General features: G+C 47.6%; 1 protein-coding gene across 1 annotated transcript in view; it reads right to left on the bottom strand.

Moving 5' to 3' along the window:
- Positions 1-20,579, bottom strand: part of LOC116985252 (tyrosyl-DNA phosphodiesterase 2-like) — a 34,666-nt gene extending 14,087 nt beyond the window's left edge. The window contains exons 1-5 of the mRNA XM_033039917.1: positions 20,497-20,579; positions 20,110-20,304; positions 6,358-6,519; positions 2,558-2,649; positions 17-135 (exon numbers count right to left, since the gene is read on the bottom strand). Of these exons, the coding sequence (XP_032895808.1) occupies positions 17-135; positions 2,558-2,649; positions 6,358-6,519; positions 20,110-20,304; positions 20,497-20,579 (651 nt within the window). The remainder of the gene's footprint in view (positions 1-16; positions 136-2,557; positions 2,650-6,357; positions 6,520-20,109; positions 20,305-20,496) is intronic.
- Positions 20,580-20,830: the final 251 nt, after the last annotated feature.

Below are 20,830 nucleotides of genomic sequence, written 5' to 3'. Positions count from 1 at the left end.
TTCATGTTCCACTGACCTGAACAACGAGGAGGACTCTCATCATAATGCTGGTTGGGAAATCGATTGTTTCTTCTTTCAATAATTTCACTCGAGACTTATGTAGCATAATGACAGAGAAGTAGTCATCATTTTCTCCTAAGAAAAAAGAGATGCACATTAGGTTTATTTAGTAGCACCTCTCCTCCCTTGCCTCTTCCGGCATAAAGCCAAATGCATTCCATCCACCTCATTACTTTTGCAATTTATACTAGGTTTAAAGAGGTAATATACTCAAAGATGTGACACTGACAACTCTTATAGAAATAAAGACACTAATAATTTATTTTTATTTATTTATTTATTTATGGGCGCCTTTCAAGAGTCTCAAGGACACTAAGTGCTGGAGTAACTCAGCAAGTCATGCAGCATCCCTGGAGAACATAGAAATATGATGTTTCAGATCCCTGGATCTGAAATATAGATACATGTGAGGTTATAATATAGATAAATGTGAGGTTATCCACTTTGGTGGCAAAAACAAGGGGGCAGATTATTATCTCAAGGGGGAGGTACAGCAAGACCTGGGTGTCCTTGTACACCGGTCACTGAAAGTTGGCGTGCAGGTACAGCAGGCAGTGAAGAAAGCTAATGGAATGTTGGCCTTCATAACAAGAGGATTTCAGTATAGGAGTAGAGAGGTTCTTCTGCAGTTGTATAGGGCTCTGGTAAGGCCACATCTGGAGTATTGTGTAGTTTTGGTCTCCTAATTTGAGGAAGGACATCCTTGTGATTGAGGCAGTGCAGCGTAGGTTCACAAGATTGATCCCTGGGATGGCGGGACTGTCATATGAGGAAAGATTGAAAAGACGAGGCTTGTAGTCACTGGAGTTTAGAAGGATGAGGGGATTTCTTATAGAAACATATAAAATTATAAAAGGACTGAATAAGCTCGATGCAGGAAAAATGTTCCCAATGTTGGGTGAGTCCAGAACCAGGGGCCACAGTCTTAGAATAAAGGGGTGGCCATTTCAGACTGACGTGAGGTGAGAAAAAACTTTTTCACCCAGAGAGTTATGAATTTGTGGAATTCCCTGCCACAGAGGGCAGTGGAGGCCAACTCACTGGATGGATTTAAGAGAGTTAGATAGAGCTCTAGGGGCTAGTGGAATTAAGGGATATGGGGAGAAGGCAGGCACGAGTTATTGATAGAGGACGATCAGCCATGATCACAATGAATGGTGGTGCTGGCTCGAAGGGCCGAATGGCCTCCTCCTGCACCTTTTTTCTATGTTTCTATCCCGATCAGAAACAAAAGACTATATATGATTTATAATCACGCTTCCTGCAGTGCACAGATAAAGGATAAAGGGAACAATATAAAGTCTAATAAAATTGGATTCCGACACAGAGCTGATCACTCTAGGTACTTCAGAAGCCTGTTCTGAGCTATCACTATTTCATAGACGTTTCCATAATTATGGCCTGATAACTGCGAAACAACGAATACTTAAATTTTGGAAACATACATCAGTCCCCACTCTTAAGATGTGGATTACAAACATGTCCGAGACGCTACATCTTGAAAATATTAGACTTGTCTTGGCAGAAAAACCAGATCATTTTTCCAAGACATGGACACCCTTCACCGATTTCTTACAAGGATAGTATGGCGCAACACAACTTTGGATTTAAATCTAATTACGGGTTGGGTGAGGTGGGTGGGGAGGGATGAGAGGCAGGTATACCACCACTTTTTTCTCTCTTTTTCTTTTTGTCCTTTTATTTTTTTCTATTCCTCTCTTCTTTCTTTCTTTTATTCACTCTTTGGCTACACTACTTTTGTAGTCTAGGGGTTCTATCTTTACACATCTCACTTTTTCTCTTTCTTGCTTTTTCTCCTTTCTTTTCTTCTCAAGCAAAAAAGTTAAAATTGAAGCTGTACAATAACTGTATAATTTTATTTGCCGTTGGTTCTATTTTTGTACATTTGCTTCTAATAAATAAAACCCCATTTTTAAAAAAAATAAATAAATAAATAAATGTGACATGCAGCTGAAGATACTGCCAGTGGCAAATGAAATTTGGAACCTCTACATTATCTGGTGTAATTTCAATTATGTCAGGGGCGGCATGGTGGCACAGCGGTAGAGTTGCTGCCTAGCAGTGCCAGAGACGCGCGTTCATCCTGACTACGAGTGCATCGAGTTTTTACGTTCTCCATGTGACCGCGTGGGTTTTCTCCAAGTGCTCCGATTTTCTCCCGCACTCCAAAGACACACAGGTCTTTGGAGTGCGGATTGGTTTCAGTAAAAAATGTAAACTGTCTCTATTATATGTAGGATAGTGTTCGTGTATCGTTGGGTGATCGTGGTCGGCACGGACTCGGAGCCGAAAGTCATGTTTCCGCACTGAATCCCTAAAGTCAAAAGCAAGGATAAGCTGGAAAGCTCCCAGTAAATCAAACCAAATTTACAATATTTTCAAAATTAAAAATTCACAACAATTTTTTTTCCCATCTGGATAAAAATGATAAAGAAGCCCTCGAGTTTGTGGTTCTAGCCCAGATCACATCTCCTACCTGCAATTAGGATGTAGCTCACTGCTCGCTGCTTTATGTAATAATAATAGGACTTTGTAACCTCCTGAAGAAACACTACGTCAGGACTGTACCTTTAAAAACAAAAGAAAGCCTGGTTAGACATTAAAACTTCAAATTCTTGGGCGTGCATATTTCCGAAGACCTTTCCTGGACCCAGTACACTGATGCAATTATAAAGAAAGCACATCAGCGCCTCTACTTCCTGAGAAGATTACGGAGATTCGGTATGTCAAAGAGGAATCTCTTGAACTTCTACAGGATTACAGTGGAGAGCATATTGACTGGTTGCATCATGGCCTGGTATGGCAACTTGAACGTCCAGGAGCGGAAAGGACTGCAAAAAGTTGTGAACACTGCCCAGTCCATGCAGGCTCTGACCTCCCCACAATGAAGGATTTATCAGAGTCGCTGCCTCAAAAAGGCAGCCAGTATCATCAGAGACCCACACCATCCTGGCCACACACTCATCTCACCACTGCCATCGGGAAGAAGGTACAGGAGTCTGAAAACTGTAACGTCCAGGTTCAGGAACAGCTTCTTTACTTTTTTCTCTCTCTCTCGTTTATCATGTTGTTCACAGTGGACTATGTTTACAAATTTTGTCGTGCTGCAGCATGTATGAATTTCATTGTTCTATCTGGGACACATGACAATAAAACACTCTTGACTATTGCCTGAACACCTGATGTTCCAGAGAATACACCTTAGCTTGTGGAAGGACCGTTTAGTTGTCCGAGTACAATGGGGAAAGAACCTATTCTGAATCTGGTGGTATGTGCTTTCAACCTTGCCCCAGGCAGCGTGAAGCATACATGGAATCATGGATCGACCCGGCTAAAATTCACTGGAATTTCAAAATCTGAGAGGGGATCTTATAGAAACATATGCAATTTTTAAGGGATTGGACAGGCTAGATGCAGGAAAAATGTTCCCGATGTTGGGAGAGTCCAGAAGCAGGGGTCACAGTTTAAGAATATGGGATAGGTCATTTAGAGCTGAGGAAATACTTTTGTGAATCTGTGGAATTCTCTACTACAGAAGGCAGTGGAGGTAAATTCACTGGATGTATTCAAGAGTTAAATTTAGCTCTTAGGGCTAAGGGAATCAAGGGATATGGGGAAAATGATATTGGATGATCAGCATGATCATACTGAATGGCGGTGCTGGCTCGAAGGGCTGAATGGCCTACTCCTGCAGCTATTTTCTATGTTTCTACGAGTCGATGGTGGGGACGTTGGTCCGTGTAAAGGATTGGGCTATATCTACAACTCCCTGCAATTTCCTATAGTCTTGGGCAAAGTTATTGCCAAATCATACGGTGATTTATCCTAATAGGATGCCTTCTACCATGCATATGTAGAAGTGATGAGAGTTGTTGGATATGCCGATCTTCTATAAAGTTCTGAGAAAGTAGAAGCATTGGTATGTTTCTTGGCAGTAGCTTCAAATGAATGGAATGAATGAATATTTATTGTCACATGTGACAAGTTACTGTGAAATTCTTTGTTTTGCATACCCCCGGTATGTAAAGAGTCGCCACATAAAGGGCACCGACAAAGATACAAAGTATCCTGCACCAAACCAAAGTATTAGCTGGTCCAGGCCAAATTGTTGGTGATATTTTCACCATGGATCTTGAAGCTCTATATACCACACTGATAACTCCAATTTATGCCGTACCACAATAGATTGACCCAAAGGTTCTTTGCAGACGATCGTGAAGGATAACTCTGGAACTATGGAGGATAATATTTCCTACAAAGAAAGAATATAAGAATACAATGACTGGTGTGGAATCTCCAGGACATAGAAGTCGAGCTGAAATAAACTTGGGGATATTTTAGTTTAATAGACAACAGGTGCAGGAGTAGGCTATTCGGCCCTTCTGCCAGCAGCACCATCACTGTGATCATGGCTGATCATCCACAATCAGAACCCCTTTCCTGCCTTCTCCCCATATCCTTCTCCCCATAACCATTTACGCGACCGGGTAGCGTGTGGGTAGCGCGTGGGTAGTGCGTGGAGTGGTGTGGAGTGGCATGGAGGAGTGTAGACTTCGTCCTGAACAAAATCTTCGCGTGCCACCGGCCTGTCGCGTAACTGACGGCCAAAGTGGGACAGGCCCATGACCCTGGCGCGTCGCAACGTCTGACCTCCAACAGCAGCAGAAGCAGGCATGCGATCGTCGAACTTGGCCTGGGGCTCACGGCCGTTGCAGATACGGATCCGCCCCCATTCCTACTCCCAGAGCGGGGCCAAGAAGATTGGAGATGGGCACAAAATGCAGGAGTAACTCAGCGGGACCGGCAGCATCTCTGGAGAGAAGCAATGGGTGACGTTTCGGGTCAAGACCCTTCTTTCAGACTGAAGAAGTCTCGACCCGAAACATCATCCATTCCTTCTCTCCAGAGATGCTACCGGTCCCGCTGAGTTACTCCTGCATTTTGTGTCTATCTTCAAATTACGTCACATGCTCCAGACAGCTGTGCGGACGCATGATGATGCGCGCGACTCTCGCGGGACCGCTGCGCGTCAGTCACTACCGGCCTGTCGCGTATGTGACGGCCCAAGTGGGACAGGCCGTCACAACTCTAATGCTATGCCACCGTGCCGCCCAAAAACTAAACTATCCAGTGATCTAAACCATGTGTATCAATATCTAGCATTGGCAAGCCAAATGAATTGGGCAAGATGGGTCCCGACTGAAACATAACCTATCATCTCCATGGTGGTGCAGCGGTAGAGTTACTGCCTTACTGCACCCACAGCGTCAGAGACCAAAGTTCGATCCAGAATACGTGCTGTCTATACGGAGTCTGTACGTTCTCTCCGTGACCGTGTGGGTTTTCTCCGAGATTTTCGGTTTCCTCCCACGCTCCAAAGAGTTTTATGTTAATTGGCTTGGTATAAATGTAAAAATGGTCCTTAGAATGCATAGAATTGTGTTAATGTGCTGGGACTGCTGGTCGGTGTGAACCCAGTGGGCTGAAGGGCCTGTTTCCACATTGTATCTCTAAACGAAAAACTAAACTATCCATATTCTCCAGTGATGCTGCCTGACCCGCTGAGTTACTCCAGCACTTTGTGTTTTGCTATAAATGTACCTGCACTCCTAGATTCCAACCTCATCTATTGCATCCACTGGTCTAGGTGTCAACTGCTCTACATCGGTGAGACCAAGCGCAGGCTTGGCGATCGCTTCGCCCAACACCTCCGCTCGGTTCGCACTAACCAACCTGATCTCCCGGTGGCTCAGCACTTCAACTCCCCCTCCCATTCCGAATCCGACCTTTCTGTCCTGGGCCTCCTCCATGGCCAGAATGAGTCCCACAGCAAATTGGAGCAGCACCTCATATTTCGCTTGGGCAGTTTACACCCCAGCGGTATGTACATTGACTTCTCCAATTTTAGGTAGTCCTTGCTTTCTCCCTCCTTCCCCTCCCCTTCCCAGCTCTCCCAGAGCCCATTGTCTCCACCTCATCCTTCTTCCCGCCCCACCCTCCCCTCCCATCAGTCTAAAGAAGGGTCTCGACATTAAATGTCACCTATTCCTTCGCTCCATAGATGCTCCCTCACCCGCTGAGTTTCTCCAGCATTTTTGTCATTTATCTTCGATTATTCAAGCCTCTGCAGTTCTTTCTTAAACATGCACTCCTGGATCCCTCTGCTCCATGACACTCCCCAGAGTCCCCCCCATTCACTATCTATACAAATAATGGGACAAATTATTTGAAGAATTAACTAGGGATGGCTTATAAGAGTGAAACAATTGTACTTACAGTGCTAGGCAGGAACAAACACCATGAGCTCGCTCCAGAAAGTCCATCTCATCAAGTCCATCTACGTTCCAGGTTAACAATGAGATGACACTTCCATCTAGTTGTAACTTTGCACCTTCTCCTTTGCTTGTCTGCACACGACTGGCATTTGATAAATCAAAGCTGCATTTTTACAAAATCAACATGAAAGAGGCATGGAGTTATGAACAGCTGTGCATCTGAATGTTTTATAATTTTATGGAATATTCCTCATGTTAGACATACGAATTCGGATGGAGAATTTTTTGAGGATATTATGGAAGCAGGAGATTTCTATCCAAACAAAACACCAACAACTAATGAAGGAAATTCTTGTTTCTAGGTGTCTTGTGCGACGATTTCCAATGACCCGAACATTTGAACTGGGAAATGACAAGGAGGGATGTACGCGATTCGCATTTAGAGGGAAAATAACTTTTACAAGGTGGAATATTATCAATAAAAATGTTAAATCAGACCTCCCAACTCCCAAATCTCTGAACATCTATCTATATCATATACCTGCCTCCCCCCCCCCTCCAGCCCCCCCCCGCCCTCTCCCTCACCCCGCCCCCTCCCTCCCCTTTCCCCCTTTTCTCTCTCCCCCTCTGCCACCTCCCCTCCCTCTCCCCCCTCTCCCCCCCTCCAGCCCCCTTCCCTTGTCACCCTCTCCCCCCCGCCCCTCCCCATTCCTGTCCCCCACCCCCCTCCCTCTGCCCCCTTCCCACCTCCTCTCTCTACCTCCCACCCCTCTGCCGTCCCACTACCTTACCCCTTTCCCCTCCACCTCCCTCCCCTCTACTCTCCCCCTTCCCCCCCTGCCCCGCCCCCTCTATCCCCCTTCGCCCCTACACCTCCCCCCCCCTTTCCCTCCCTCTTCCCCCACTTCCCCCCCCCCCCCCCCACTCTCACCCACTCCCCCTGTGTGTGTGGGGGGGGGGGGTTAGTGTGTGTGTGACGCCACAGCCACCCCTCCGCAACCTCGTGTTGAGGGGACGGACCCAACGTGTCCCCCTTGGTCTAGTACATTAAAAGTCCCATCTTGCACCACCTTACTCAGCTTTTCCCTGTGGTCGTTCCTATAAAGTTTGATACAGATTTGATGTTATATTTCACGTTATTGATATTTAAAGGTTTAAAAAAAGCCAACTTCAACAACATTTGTACTGTTAAAATCCTTTATGCGAGTTTCGAACGAAGTTCGATACAAAGTTGCAATACAGGAAGGCTGTGCTTCCACCAAATTTTCACCTGAATGGGATATCACAGTCCTCCACCCAACATTTGCAACAATGTTGCCATTATACAACACTTACTCCAGCTCCTGGCAGCAGGTGCTGCAACAGGAGGGGGAAGGTGAATTGGTATCGCAATTGGAACTGCTGCGGCAGACAGGGGAAGTGCAATTGGAAATTTTTTTTAAGTCCAGTGCTGAGGGAGGCAGGGGAGTGCTGGAATCTTACTTTCAGGAACGGGTTGAGTTGGGGGACCACGCCTCCCTTGGGGGCTACGGTTTGTGGTGCAATATTGCATAGGGGAAGGGGTTGCATTTACTCCAGCTCCTGGCAGGACAGGAGGGTGAGGATGAATGTGTGTTATGTGTGTGGGGGGGGGGGGGGGGGGCTGAAACATGGTTTTCTGTCTCTCCCTTCGGGGGAATGCTACTCTTTCTGTCGTATCCCCCCTTCCCTGCCTCCGTCTGCGCTGAGGCCTAATGGCGGAGCTGGCGGCCTCCAACCTGCGACCGACCTCGAGGCTCCGGAGGCAGAGCCAGCCAGGACTTACAACGCGAGGCTGGCCGTCTTCGAGCTGTGGCGGTGTTCGGGCGCTCCAGTGGCAGCGGCACGACTCGGGGCTGAGACGATGCTCCGGTGAGGGCGGCCCGGCGCGGGGCTGAGTGCGCTCCGGTGAGGGCGGCCCGGCGCGGGGCTGAGACTGCGCTCCGATGAGGGCGGCACGGCTCGGGGCTGGGATGGCGCTCCGGTGAGGGCGGCACGGCGCGGGGCTGAGACGGCGCTCCGGTGAGGGTGGCCCGGCGCGGGGCTGAGACTGCGCTCCGGTGAGGGCGGCCCGGCTCGGGGCTGGGATGGCGCTCCGGTGAGGGCGGGGCTGAGGCGGTGCTCCGGTGGCTGAGGCGGCCCGGCGCGGGTCTGAGATGGTGCTCCGGTGGCTGAGGGGCGTTCTGGCGGCGGCGACCTGAATCCGGGGCTCGGCCGCGGGCCAGTGGACAACATCGTCGGGAGCTCGCAGGTCACAGGCTGGTGCCTGTTTTCCGGAGCTCCCGCGGCAACAGCTGCGTCCACTGGACTGGAGGGCGGCAGCTTCGACCTCCCCGGGCCGCGGAGCCTGAACCGGCCCATTCGCAGATCTCGGTGAGCCGTGGGACTGACTTACCATCGCCCGGTGGGGTATCGCCTCAGCGCAGAGGGAGAAGAGGAGGGAAGATACAGTAACCCTAAATGTTTTGTCTCCATCACAGTGACGAGGTGCCTGGTGAACTCACTGTGGTGGATGTTAATTTGTGTTTATTGTATGTTTTGTTGTTTATTATTATATGTATGGATGCAGGCAACAACATTTTAAGTCCAGTGCTGGGGGAGGCAGGGGAGTGCTGGAATCTTACATTTGACAACGGGTTGAGTTAGGGGAACACATCTCCCTTGGGCCTCCCATGGGGGATATGGGTTAGTGGTGCAATATTGCGTTGGGGAACGGTTTGCATTGAGGCACCAAGCTGGGGTCCCAGTTGGTCTAGTTAAAACTAAAACTAAACATTAAAACTAAAACAACAACAAAAAACAAGATAGTTTGCAGTTCTAGTTACTATCAGCTGCTTTTTTTCTAACATCTAGTAATATCTACATAGTAACACTGTATATGCAACACCCTTTGCATTTAATTCTTGACACAGAATTATTCTATATCACTCCATTGAATCTGTCTTCAGTAAATAGCAGTGTCATGCATCAACCCTAATTTTAGCTGCTAAGTCACTGTGGACTTAGTTAATAATTTTTTTTAGTTTAGTTTAGAGATACAGCATAGAAACAGGCCCACCGAGTCCGCGCCGACCAATAATCACCCTGTACACTAATTCTATCCTACACTAGGGACAATTTACAAAAGCCAATTAACCCACAAAACCTGCACATCGTTGGAATGTCTGAGGAAACCGGAGCACCTGGACACAGGGAGAATGTACAAACTTTGTACAGACAGCACCAGCAGTCAGTAAAGAAGGGTCTCGACACGAAACCTCACCCATTCCTTCTCTCCAGAGATGCTGCCTGTCCCGCTGAGTTACTCCAGCATTTGTCTATCAATAGTCAGGATCGAACTCGGGCCTCTGGTGCTGTAAGGCAGCAAATCTACCACTGCGGCATTGTGCTACCCGCTAACAACTAAATACACAAACAAATTGCGCTTATACTATCTACCTGTGAGACCACTTTCAAGGATCTATGTACCTACATGCCTAGATTCCTCTGCTCTACAACACTCTCCAGGGTCTTACCATACACTGTGTAGGTCCTCCCTTGGGCCTCCTGAGGAAACTCCCAAGGTCCCCAAGGACTTCCCAAAATGCATCACATTGCACTTATGTGTTAAACTCCATTAACCATTCCTCAGCCACTTGCCAACTGATCAAGATACTGCTATAAGTTTTTCATAACCATCATTACTATCTGCAATGCCACACACTCTAGCGTCATATGCAAAATTTGAACAAAAGCAAAATTCAAAGTCAACTTTTCTGATTGCAATAATTAGTTAAAAAATTAAGGATATTACAGAGATACTTTACTTCACTCTAAAGATACAGCATGGATAAAGCCGACCAGGTTTGCGTCGACTGTTATATGCTGAGTGAATGGAGCAGATGGGCTTGTACACTCTGGAGTTTAGAAGGATGAGAGGGCATCTTATTGAAACATATAAGATTGTTAAAGGCTTGGACACACTAGAGGCAGGAAACAAGTTCCCGATGTTGGGGGAGTCCAGAACCAGGAGCCACAGTTTAAGAAGAAGGAGTAAGCCATTTAGAACGGAGACAAGGAAACACTGTGGTGAGTCTGTGGAATTCTCTGCCTCAGAGGGCGATGGAAGCGGGTTCTCTGGATGCTTTCAAGAGAGAGCTAAATAGGGCTCTTAAAAATAGCGGAGTCAGGGGATATGTGGAGAAGGCAGGAACGGGGTACTGATTGGGGATGATCAGCCATGATCACATTGAATGGCGGTCGGTGCTGGCTCAAAGGGCCAAATAGCCTACTCCTGCACCTATTGTCTATTGACTAACGATCACACATACACAAACACGGTCCTACACACAAGGGACCATTTGCAATTTTGACAAAACCAATTAGCCTACAAATATGTATCAGTTTGGAGTCCGAAAGGAAACCAGAGATCCCAGAAAAACCCCACACGGTCACAGGGGCAATGTACAAACAATGTACAGACAGCTCCCGTAGTCAGGATCGAACCAGAGCCTCTGGTGCTGTCAAGCAGCAACATTACCGCTGTGCCACCGTGCTGCCCCAATGTACAAAAGGACTATTCTTCATCTCAACAGTGGTGATTTATAAAATTATAAAACTCATATTCCAAATCTCTGCACTTTAAGCTTAATATTTCCCCTGTGAATTTTGCTACACTAGGCTCAACCAAAGAATGACAATTGCAAGTTAAGGTAAATGTGTGTGTATTACCACCTTTGGAAACCTGCTCGATTCAGAAGCCATGGGGTCGCTTCCATGACAGAACAAGATGGCTGAAAAGCAGCTTCAAAATAGGAGTTGATAGCTGTCTGCAAATAATTAATAAAAATCATTACTTCTCAACAAAATGGGTCGTATTATATAATTTATATACATTGTAAACCAGCATATGTTGTTTCTTCTGTATTCATATTATATACTGTTTAACTATACAAATACTTGAGGCTGTAAATATACATCTGAACACTAATCATCTCACAATACAATTCTATAGAACTTTATTTACCCGGGGCCGGGGGGGGGGGGGGGGAATTTGATCTGCCAAGTGCGGCCATAGTGGCACAGCGGTAGAGTTGCTGCCTTACAGTACTTGCAGCACAGGAGACTCGGGTTTGATCCCAACTATGGGTGCTGTCTGTACGGAGTTTATATGTTCTCCCCATGTATATGTTGGTTTTCTCCGAGATCTTCAGTTTCCTCCCACACTCCAAAGACATACAGGTATGTAGGTTAATTGGCTTGGTGAATGTGTAAATTGTCCCTAGTGTGTGTAGGATAGTGTTAATGTGCAGGGATCACTGATCGGTGCGGACTCGGTGGGCCGTAGGGCCTGTTTCCGCACAGTATCTCTGAACTAAACAGTCATAAAACACGTGACTGTTTTATGGATACGTGAAAATAAAGTGACGAGTGGAAAGGATTGTGGATGTGCAAAGATTTGGGGAGGGAGAGGGGGAGTCAGTCTACTCCACTACAGAAGGGGGAGGAATTGTAGTTTGATAGTCACAGGGAAGAAGGATCTCCTGTGGCGTTCTGTCCTGCATATTGGTGGAACCAGTCTATTGCTGAAGGTACTCCTCAGGTTGACCAGTGTGTCATGCAGGGGATGAGCTGTATGGTCCAAGATGCTCCGCAGTTTGAGGAGCATCCTCCCCTCCAAGACAACCTCCCTTGAATCCACCTCCACCCCCAGGACAGAGCCAGCCTTACTGATGATCTTGTTAATCTGTTGGCGTCCACGGCCTTCTCCCTGCTGCTTCAGCACACGACAGTGAAGAAGATGGTGTTGGCCACTACCGATTGGTAGAACATCTACAGCATCTTATTGCATGCATTGACGGAGCGGAGCCTTCTCAAAAAGTACAGCCGTTCTGCCCCTTCTTGTACAGGGCCTCAGAGTTCCTGGACCAGTCTAGTTTACCGTCGAGGTAAACTCCAAGGTATTTGTACTCCTTGGTAAACTGCACATCCACACCATTGATGGAGGCAGGGGACAGGAACTTATAGATATCCCTGCTGTCACATCCCAATACTATTCTCTCACTTTAAACAAGTCAATGAAACCTAAATCAGGTATAGGTTTATTATTGTCACGTGTACAAAGTAAAAGTAGTACTGACACTTTTGAAAAATATAAAAGTGGATAAGTCTCCAGGTCCTGACAGGATATTCCCTAGGACATTGAGGGAAGTTAGTGTAGAAATAGCCGGGGCTATGACAGAAATATTCAAATGTCATTAGAAATGGGAATAGTCCCCGAGGATTGGCGTACTGCGCATGTTGTTCCATTGTTTAAAAAGGGTTCTAAGAGTAAACCTAGCAATTATAGACCTGTTAGTTTGACTTCAGTGGTGGGCAAATTAATGGAAAAGATACTTAGAGATAATATATATAAGCATCTGGATAAACAGGGTCTGATTAGGAACAGTCAACATGGATTTGTGCCTGGAAGGTCATGTTTGACTAATCTTCTTGAATTTTTTGAAGAGGTTACTAGGGAAATTGACGAGGATAAAGCAGTGGATGTTGTCTATATGGACTTTAGTAAGGCCATTGACAAGGTTCCTCATGGAAGGTTGGTTAAGAAGGTTCAACTGTTGGGTATAAATGCAGGAGTAGCAAGATGGATTCAACAGTGGCTGAATGGGAGATGCCAGAGGGTAATGGTGGATGGCTGTTTGTCGGGTTGGAGGCAGGTGACTAGTGTCTGCTGCTACTTGGTGACTTAAATATTCACATGGACTCCCCCACCTGCAAGCTCGCATCTGAATTCGCCTTTTTACTTGACAACTTCTCTCTCACTCAGCACGTCACCTTTCCCACCCATGACAAAGGTCACATCCTTGACCTGGTCTGCTCCACAAATGAACCGGTACTCGACCTCCATCCATGCCTCTGCCCCCTCTCTGATCATAAGCTTATACGGTTCACCATCCCTTCTCCGACACCTCGCCCACGCTTCCTCCGAGAAATCACCTTCCGTAATCTAAAATCCATTGATCCCCTCCATCTCTCTGACCTCCTCTCCACCACTCTCCCCCTGGACTCAGCCCCCATCTCACCTGATGATCTCACAAACCATCTCAACTCCACCTTGTCTACCTCCCTTAATACTATGGCCCCCCTCAAAACAAGAACCGTAACTTTCAACACATCTTCACCCTGGTACACACCTGCACTTCGTAAACTGAAACAAACTGGTCGCCGACTTGAACGACTCACAAATAAATCATCTCTCACAGTCCACCTTGAAGCTTACAAACTCCACCTCACTGATTACAAAGATGCCCTCATTGCTGCAAAATCTGCCTACCTCTCCTCCATATTCACTGATCCCTGCCTAAACCACAGAACCCTCTTCTCCACATTGGGCAACCTCCTCAAGCCTCGAGCCAACACTCTCCCTACCTCTACTCCGGATCTCTGCAACTCATTCCTCCACTTTTTCGCTGATAAAATCAGCACCATCTATCAATCTTTATCCCCTGTACCCGACTCCCCAGCATCTACTCCACCACCTACCAAGGCCCCTCCTTTCAACATCTCCACTGACTTCCTTACCCCTCCTCCACACTGCTTCCTCTCCCAGTTTGACCTGGTCACCCCTATTGAAATCTCCAAACTCATCAGCTCTTCCAAACCAAACTCATCAGCTCTTCCAAACCCACTACCTGCTCCCTCGACCCTCTCCCCACTCACCTGCTGAAGTCCTGCCTCCCCGTTCTCTGCCCCTACCTCACTAATCTCTTCAACTCCTCATTGTCCCAAGGAATTGTCCCCTCCGCTTTTAAAACTGCTGCTGTCACACCAATCTTAAAGAAACCTGGTCTTGATCCCTCCTCTCTCATTAACTACCGCCCAATCTCAAACCTCCCCTTTCTTTCAAAAACCCTGGAGCGTATCGTTGCGTCGCAACTTCATTCCCACCTCCTTGCTTATAACCTACTTGAACCCCTCCAATCTGGCTTTCGCCCCCTCCATAGCACAGAAACTACTCTCCTCAAAGTCCTCAACGACCTCCTCACCTCTGCTGACACTAGTTCCCTCAACATCCTCATCCTCCTCGACCTGAGCGCAGCCTTCGATACAGTGAACCATAACATCCTGCTCACCAGACTCAAGGACCTCGGCATTGAAGGCTCTGCACTCAGCTGGCTCCGTTCCTACCTTTCCAACAGATCCCACTTCATCTCTCTCCACAACCACACCTCTGCTACAGCCACAGTCACTCAAGGCGTTCCCCAAGGCTCCGTACTCGGCCCCCTCCTCTTCATCATCTACATCCTCCCCCTTGGTCAGATACTCCGCCACTTCAACCTGGACTTCCACTGTTACGCCAATGACACCCAGATCTACCTCGGCACCAAATCCCCCCACAACCCCCCCCTCTCCCATATCAACTCCTGTTTGTCAGCTATAAACACCTGGATGCAAAATAACTTCCTCAAACTCAACAGCGATAAGACAGAATTCCTCCTCATAGGCTCCAAAGCCACACTCAGCAAAATCAATAACCCCACTCTCACCATCGACGGCACCACTGTCTCCCCATCTCCCAAGGCCCGCAACCTTGGCGTGATCTTTGATTCCACCCTCTCCCTTGAGCCTCACATCCACCATGTCATTAAAACCTCAAAGGTTCAAAGGTTGATTTATTGTCACATACACCTAGATGTAGTGAAATTCCTTTTGCCAATGCAGCACATAAAAAAGAATACAAACATAACAATAATAAATAGCTTTAACATAAAAACATCCCCCCACAATGGTTCCCATTATGGGGGAAGGCACAAAGTCCAGTCCCATCCCCAATGTCCACCCATAGTCGGGCCTATTGAGGCCTCCACAGTTGCCTCTACAGAGGCCCGATGTTCCAGGCCGTCCTCGCCGGGTGATGATGTTCCGGCGTCGGGAGAGTCCTCTCAGCGGCATGGGAACCCTGGAACGGCCGCCTCCCTCCTCGAGACCGTGGCTTCCGGAGCCGACAAGGCCGCGCCGAATGGAGCTCAACTGGCGATCTCATCGCGAGATCCCAGGCTCCCGATGTAAAGTTCAGCGCCGCCGCCCGCAGCTCCGCGATGTTTTTAACGCCGGTCCCAGCTCACCGGAGTTCCAGCGCGGCGACCCAGGCAAGGCACCGCCCGCCCCGCAATGGCGCTCCAGCGCTGCACCGCCGTCCTCACACCCGCAGCTCCGCCGCCGCCGCCGCCGATGCTGCCGCCGCCGCCGAGGCTCCGGACGGTCCCCTCGCTCCTCGGACCCGCAGCTCCGCAGCCGCCGCCGCCGATGCTCTGGGCGGTCCCCTCAGGAAATACCGTTCCAGGCCCGCTGGTAGGCCGCGAGGATGGGTCGAAAGTGCAGCCCGGAGAAAAGCTGCATCTCCGACCAGGTAGGGACCCTGAAAATTAGTTTCCCCCTCCCCACACATAAAAAAGCTAGAACTCCTTAAAAACAAAACACTAAACTAACTAAAAATAAGAAAAAGAAATGAAAAACAGACAGCTGCAGGCTAGGCAGCCATACCCCCTACAGGTCCTTCTTTCATCTCCGCAACATCGCCAAACTCAGACCCTCTCTCACACCTCCCGCTGCTGAAAGACTCATCCATGCCTTCATCTCCTCCCGACTGGACTATTGCAACTCACTTCTCCTTGGCATCAGCTCCACCTACATCAACCGACTCCAACTGGTCCAGAACGCAGCCGCCCACACCAAATCCCGGATCACCTACAAAATCCTGATCCTCACCTACAAAGCCCTCCACCATCTGGCCCCCCCATATCTCACTGACCTCCTCTCCCCCTACCAACCCTCACGGTCCCTCAGATCCATCTCCTCTCCATCCACAAGTCCAACCTCCGCAGTTTTGGGGACAGAGCCTTCTCCAGGGCAGCTCCCAGGCTCTGGAACTCCCTCCCCCAACTGATCCGCAATTCCGTGTCCCTCGCCATCTTCCAGTCCCGCCTCAAGACCCATCTCTTCACCTCTGCCTATCCTTAGCTCCACGTCCCCCTCCCTTTACATCTGTGCATTAATTGCCTCATATTGTGTTTTGAATTGTATTCTGTCTTTACTTTGTGTACTAGTCATGTCTCTAGTATTTATTTCATTCCCCTTACATGTTTTTCCTCTACCTGCTAAATTTTTGTAAGGTGCCCTTGAGACTCTTGAAAGGCGCCCATAAATAAAATGTATTATTATTATTATTAGTGGGGTGCCTCAGGGATCTGTGTTGGGTCCTTTGTTGTTTGTCATGCACATCAATGATCTGGATGAAGGTGTGGTAAATTGGATTAGTAAGTATGCAGATGATACCAAGATAGGGGTGTTGTGGATAATGAAGAGGATTTCCAAAGTCTACAGAGTGATTTAGGCCATTTGGAAGAATGGGCTGAAAGATGGCAGATGGAGTTTAATGCTGATAAATGTGAGGTGCTACACCTTGGCAGGACAAATCAAAATAGGACGTACATGGTAAATGGTAGGGAATTGAAGAATGCAGTTGAACAGAGGGATCTGGGAATAACCGTGCATAGTTCCTTGAAGGTGGAATCTCATATAGACAGGGTGGTAAAGAAAGCTTTTGGTATGCTAGCCTTTATAAATCAGAGCATTGAGTATAGAAGATGGGATGTAATGTTAAAATTGTACAAGGCATTGGTGAGACCAAATCTGGAGTATGGTGTACAATTTTGGTCGCCCAATTATAGGAAGGATGTCAACAAAATAGAGAGAGTACAGAGGAGATTTACTAGAATGTTGCCTGGGTTCCAACAACTAAGTTACAGAAAAAGGTTGAATAAGTTAGGTCTTTATTCTCTGGAGCGCAGAAGGTTAAGGGGGGACTTGTCAGAGGTCTTTAAAATGATGAGAGGGATAGACAGAGTTGATGTGGACAAGCTTTTCCCTTTGAGAATAGGGAAGATTCAAACAAGAGGACATGACTTCAGAATTAAGGGACAGAAGTTTAGAGGTAACATGAGGGGGAACTTCTTTACTCAGAGAGTGGTAGCGGTGTGGAATGAGCTTCCAGTGGAAGTGGTGGAGGCAGGTTCGTTGGTATCATTTAAAAATAAATTGGATAGGCATATGGATGAGAAGGGAATGGAGGGTTATGGTATGAGTGCAGGCAGGTGGGACTAAGGGAAAATAATTGTTCGGCATGGACTTGTAGGGCCGAGATGGCCTGTTTCCGTGCTGTAATTGGTATATGGTTGTTATATGGTTATATGGTACCAAGGTACAGTGAAAGGCTTTGCTTTTCATGCTATCCAAACAGATCAGATAATACTGCACATAAATATAACGGTCAACCTCGAGCATAATAGAACACAAGGGAAGATACTGAGTGCAGAACATAGAATCATGCAGCATGGAAACAGGCTCTTCGGCCCAACTTGCCCACGCCAACCAACTTGCCCCATCTACACTAGTCCTACCTGCCTGTATTTTGCCCATATCTCTACAAACCTTTCATATTCCATTCACCTGACCAAATATTTCTTAAATGTTGTGATGATACCTGCCTCAACTACCTTCTCTGGCAGCCCGTTCTACATACCAACCACTTTTTGAGTAAAATGGTCGCCCATCAGGTCCTTATTAAAAATCTCCCCCCTCACTTTTAACTTATGCCCTCTGGTTCTTGATTCCCCCACTCTGGGTAAAAGACAGATTAAAGTCAACAATCAGTACCTTGGTTTCATTGACATTGAGCAAGATTATTGTTCTGACACCATTCAATCAGAGGATCACTCTCTCCCCTATACTCTGACTCATCAATATTGTAATTTGTCCAACAACGGTGGTGTCATAACAGTTCCAGAGAAAAAGTCCCAAGTCCGCAATGAGGTCGTTTGGAAAAACAGGACTGCACCCGAGGACCATTTCAAAGTGTTTGTCATCTACATCAATGATTTGGATGTGAACATACAGGGCAAGATTAGCAAGTTTGCTGATGATACAAAAGTTAGTGGTTTTGCAGATAGTGAAGATGGTTGTGAACAATTGCAGCAGATCTGGATCGATTGGCCAGGTAGGCAGAGGAATGGTTGATGGAATTTAATACAGAGAAGTGTGAGGTGCTGTATTTTGGGACGTCGAACAAAGGCAGGACCTACACAGTACAACACAATACAATACGGTTTTATTCGTCACATTGCACATAAAGTGCAAGTAAATGGTAGGCCTCTGAGTATTGTTATAGAGCAGAGGAATCTAGGAGTACAAGTGCATGGTTCCATGAAGATCAAGTCGCAGGTAGATAAGGTGGTCAAAAAGGCTTTTGGCACTTTGGCCTTCATCAGTCAGAGTATTGAGTATAGAAGTTGGGATGTCATTTTGCAGTTGTATAAGACGTTGGTGAAACCGCATTTAGAATATTGTGTTCAGTTCCAGGCACCATGTTATAGGAAAGATATTGTCAAGCTTGAAATGGTTCAGAAAAGATTTACGAAGATGTTGCCAGGACTCGAGGGTGTGAGTTATAGGGAGAGGTTCAGTAGGCTGGGTCTCTATTCCATGGAACGTAGGAGGATGAGGGGAGATCTTATAGAGGTATACAAAATCATGAGAGGAATAGATCGGGTAGATGCACAGTCTTTTACCCAGAGTAGGGGAATCAAGGACCAGAGGACATAGGTTCAAAGTGAAGGGGAAAAGATTTAATAGAAATCCGAGGGGTAACTTTTTCCACACAAAGAGTGGTGGGTGTAAGGAACAAGCTGCCAGAGGTGGTAGTTGAGGCTGGGACTATCCCATCGTTTAAGAAACAGTTGGACAGGTACATGGATAGGGCAGGTTTGGAGGGTTATGGACCAAGTCTTGGCAAGTTGGACTAGGGTAGCTGGAACATTGTGGGTGAGTTGGGCCGAAGGGCCTGTTTCCACACTGTATTACTCTGACTCTATGACCCGTTGAGTTACTCCAAAACTTTATGCACTGTTCTGTGCTCCCTCTCCATTTCACTCCACAGATGCTGCCTGACCCGCTGAGGTTTTCCAGCAGTTTGAATTTTTGTTTGCTGCAGACCCCAGCATTCGAGGAATAAATCAGATAGATGCACTGAGTCTCTTGCGCAGAGTAGCTGAATCGAGGACCAGAGGACAGATTTAAGGTGAAGGGGAAAAGATTTAATAGGAATCTGAAGGGTAATTTTTTCCACACAAAGTGTGGTGGGTGTATAGAACAAGCTAATTGAGGCAGGGTCTATCCCAACATTTAAGAAACAATTAGACTGGTACATGGATAGGACAGGTTTGGAGGGATATGGGCCAAAAGCAGGTAGTGACGCTGGGACATGTTAGCAGGTGTGGGCAAGTTGGGCCGAAGGGCCTGTTTCCACGCTGTATCACTATGACTCTGCATTATACCTCATCATGCATGAATGCTTCAAAATCAGGTGGTCGAGATTTATTGCCATCTGCTCAAGCAGGAGCAAGTTACATAGAAACATGGAAAATAGGTGCAGGAATAGGTTCCGGACTCCCCCAACATGGGGAACATTTTTCCTACAGTTACAGGAGTTGCAGTAAGAGTGAAAATCTAGCAGGCAAGCAGGATGCTTTATCCAACCACCCCCATTTGAAGGCCACCAACTTCCGCCGCTTCTACCCAGTGCTAGGTACCTACTTCCAGCAGCCACTGGTTTTCCTCCAGGATGCAACGAGCCGCAGCCTGGTCCATGCCGGTCACCTGGGCGAATTCGGCGCAGAGACTCTCACGGCCGCGGCGCAACGCTTCCCCCTCGCCATCGACCTGAGGCCCGGGACTCTTGTACTGAGGCTGCTCCATGGCCGGAGCTGCAGCGAGCAGCTCCCCAGCTCCGTAAACAATGGTCAGCCCCGGCTCCCCGTCCGCTTCTCCCTCCCTCCCTCCGCCCGGCTCTCCAATTCCAACACCCGCGACCAGGTTGCTCAGTGCACAGCAGCGCCTCGTCCAAAGCCGGAATCACTGAGAATCACCCAATTAGCAAGAGTCAAGTGCGTTTAATTGTTAAATGCAGCGAAACGGAGCAATAAAAGTCTTGCTTGCAGCAGCAACACAGGACCCATGGAGAATACGGCACTATTATTGTGTGTCTGCATATGTGTTTATATAGTGCGCTCCCGGCCGCTAGCCGCACATGCGCAGTTGTGTGAGGGTTGCCATGCCAACCTGCAGCTGTTGGCGGTTAATGCGGCCGGAAGCAGCAGAAGCGGCCGCCATTTTGAGGTCGCTATTTTGACCTCATACCTACGTGTGTGATTTGACTGGTGTCACAATGGGGACCCAACACGTTCACAACTTAACAAAGTCATTCCCTTCATAATCTTTAATTGACTTTCTCCCCCCGCCGCTTGGCCAGCCACGGCTCGTCGGCCCGTTCCACTAGCTGCAGGTGGTCATTTCAGGAAAGCCCTCCAAAATTTGGGCGTAAATGCTCTCCATTGCAGACACTGGGGTTGCGGATTGGCGTG

The sequence above is a fragment of the Amblyraja radiata genome, chromosome 2 (genome assembly GCF_010909765.2).
Source record: "Amblyraja radiata isolate CabotCenter1 chromosome 2, sAmbRad1.1.pri, whole genome shotgun sequence".
In the NCBI taxonomy this organism is placed as follows: domain Eukaryota; kingdom Metazoa; phylum Chordata; class Chondrichthyes; order Rajiformes; family Rajidae; genus Amblyraja; species Amblyraja radiata.
This window is presented reverse-complemented; position numbering and strand designations above follow the sequence as displayed.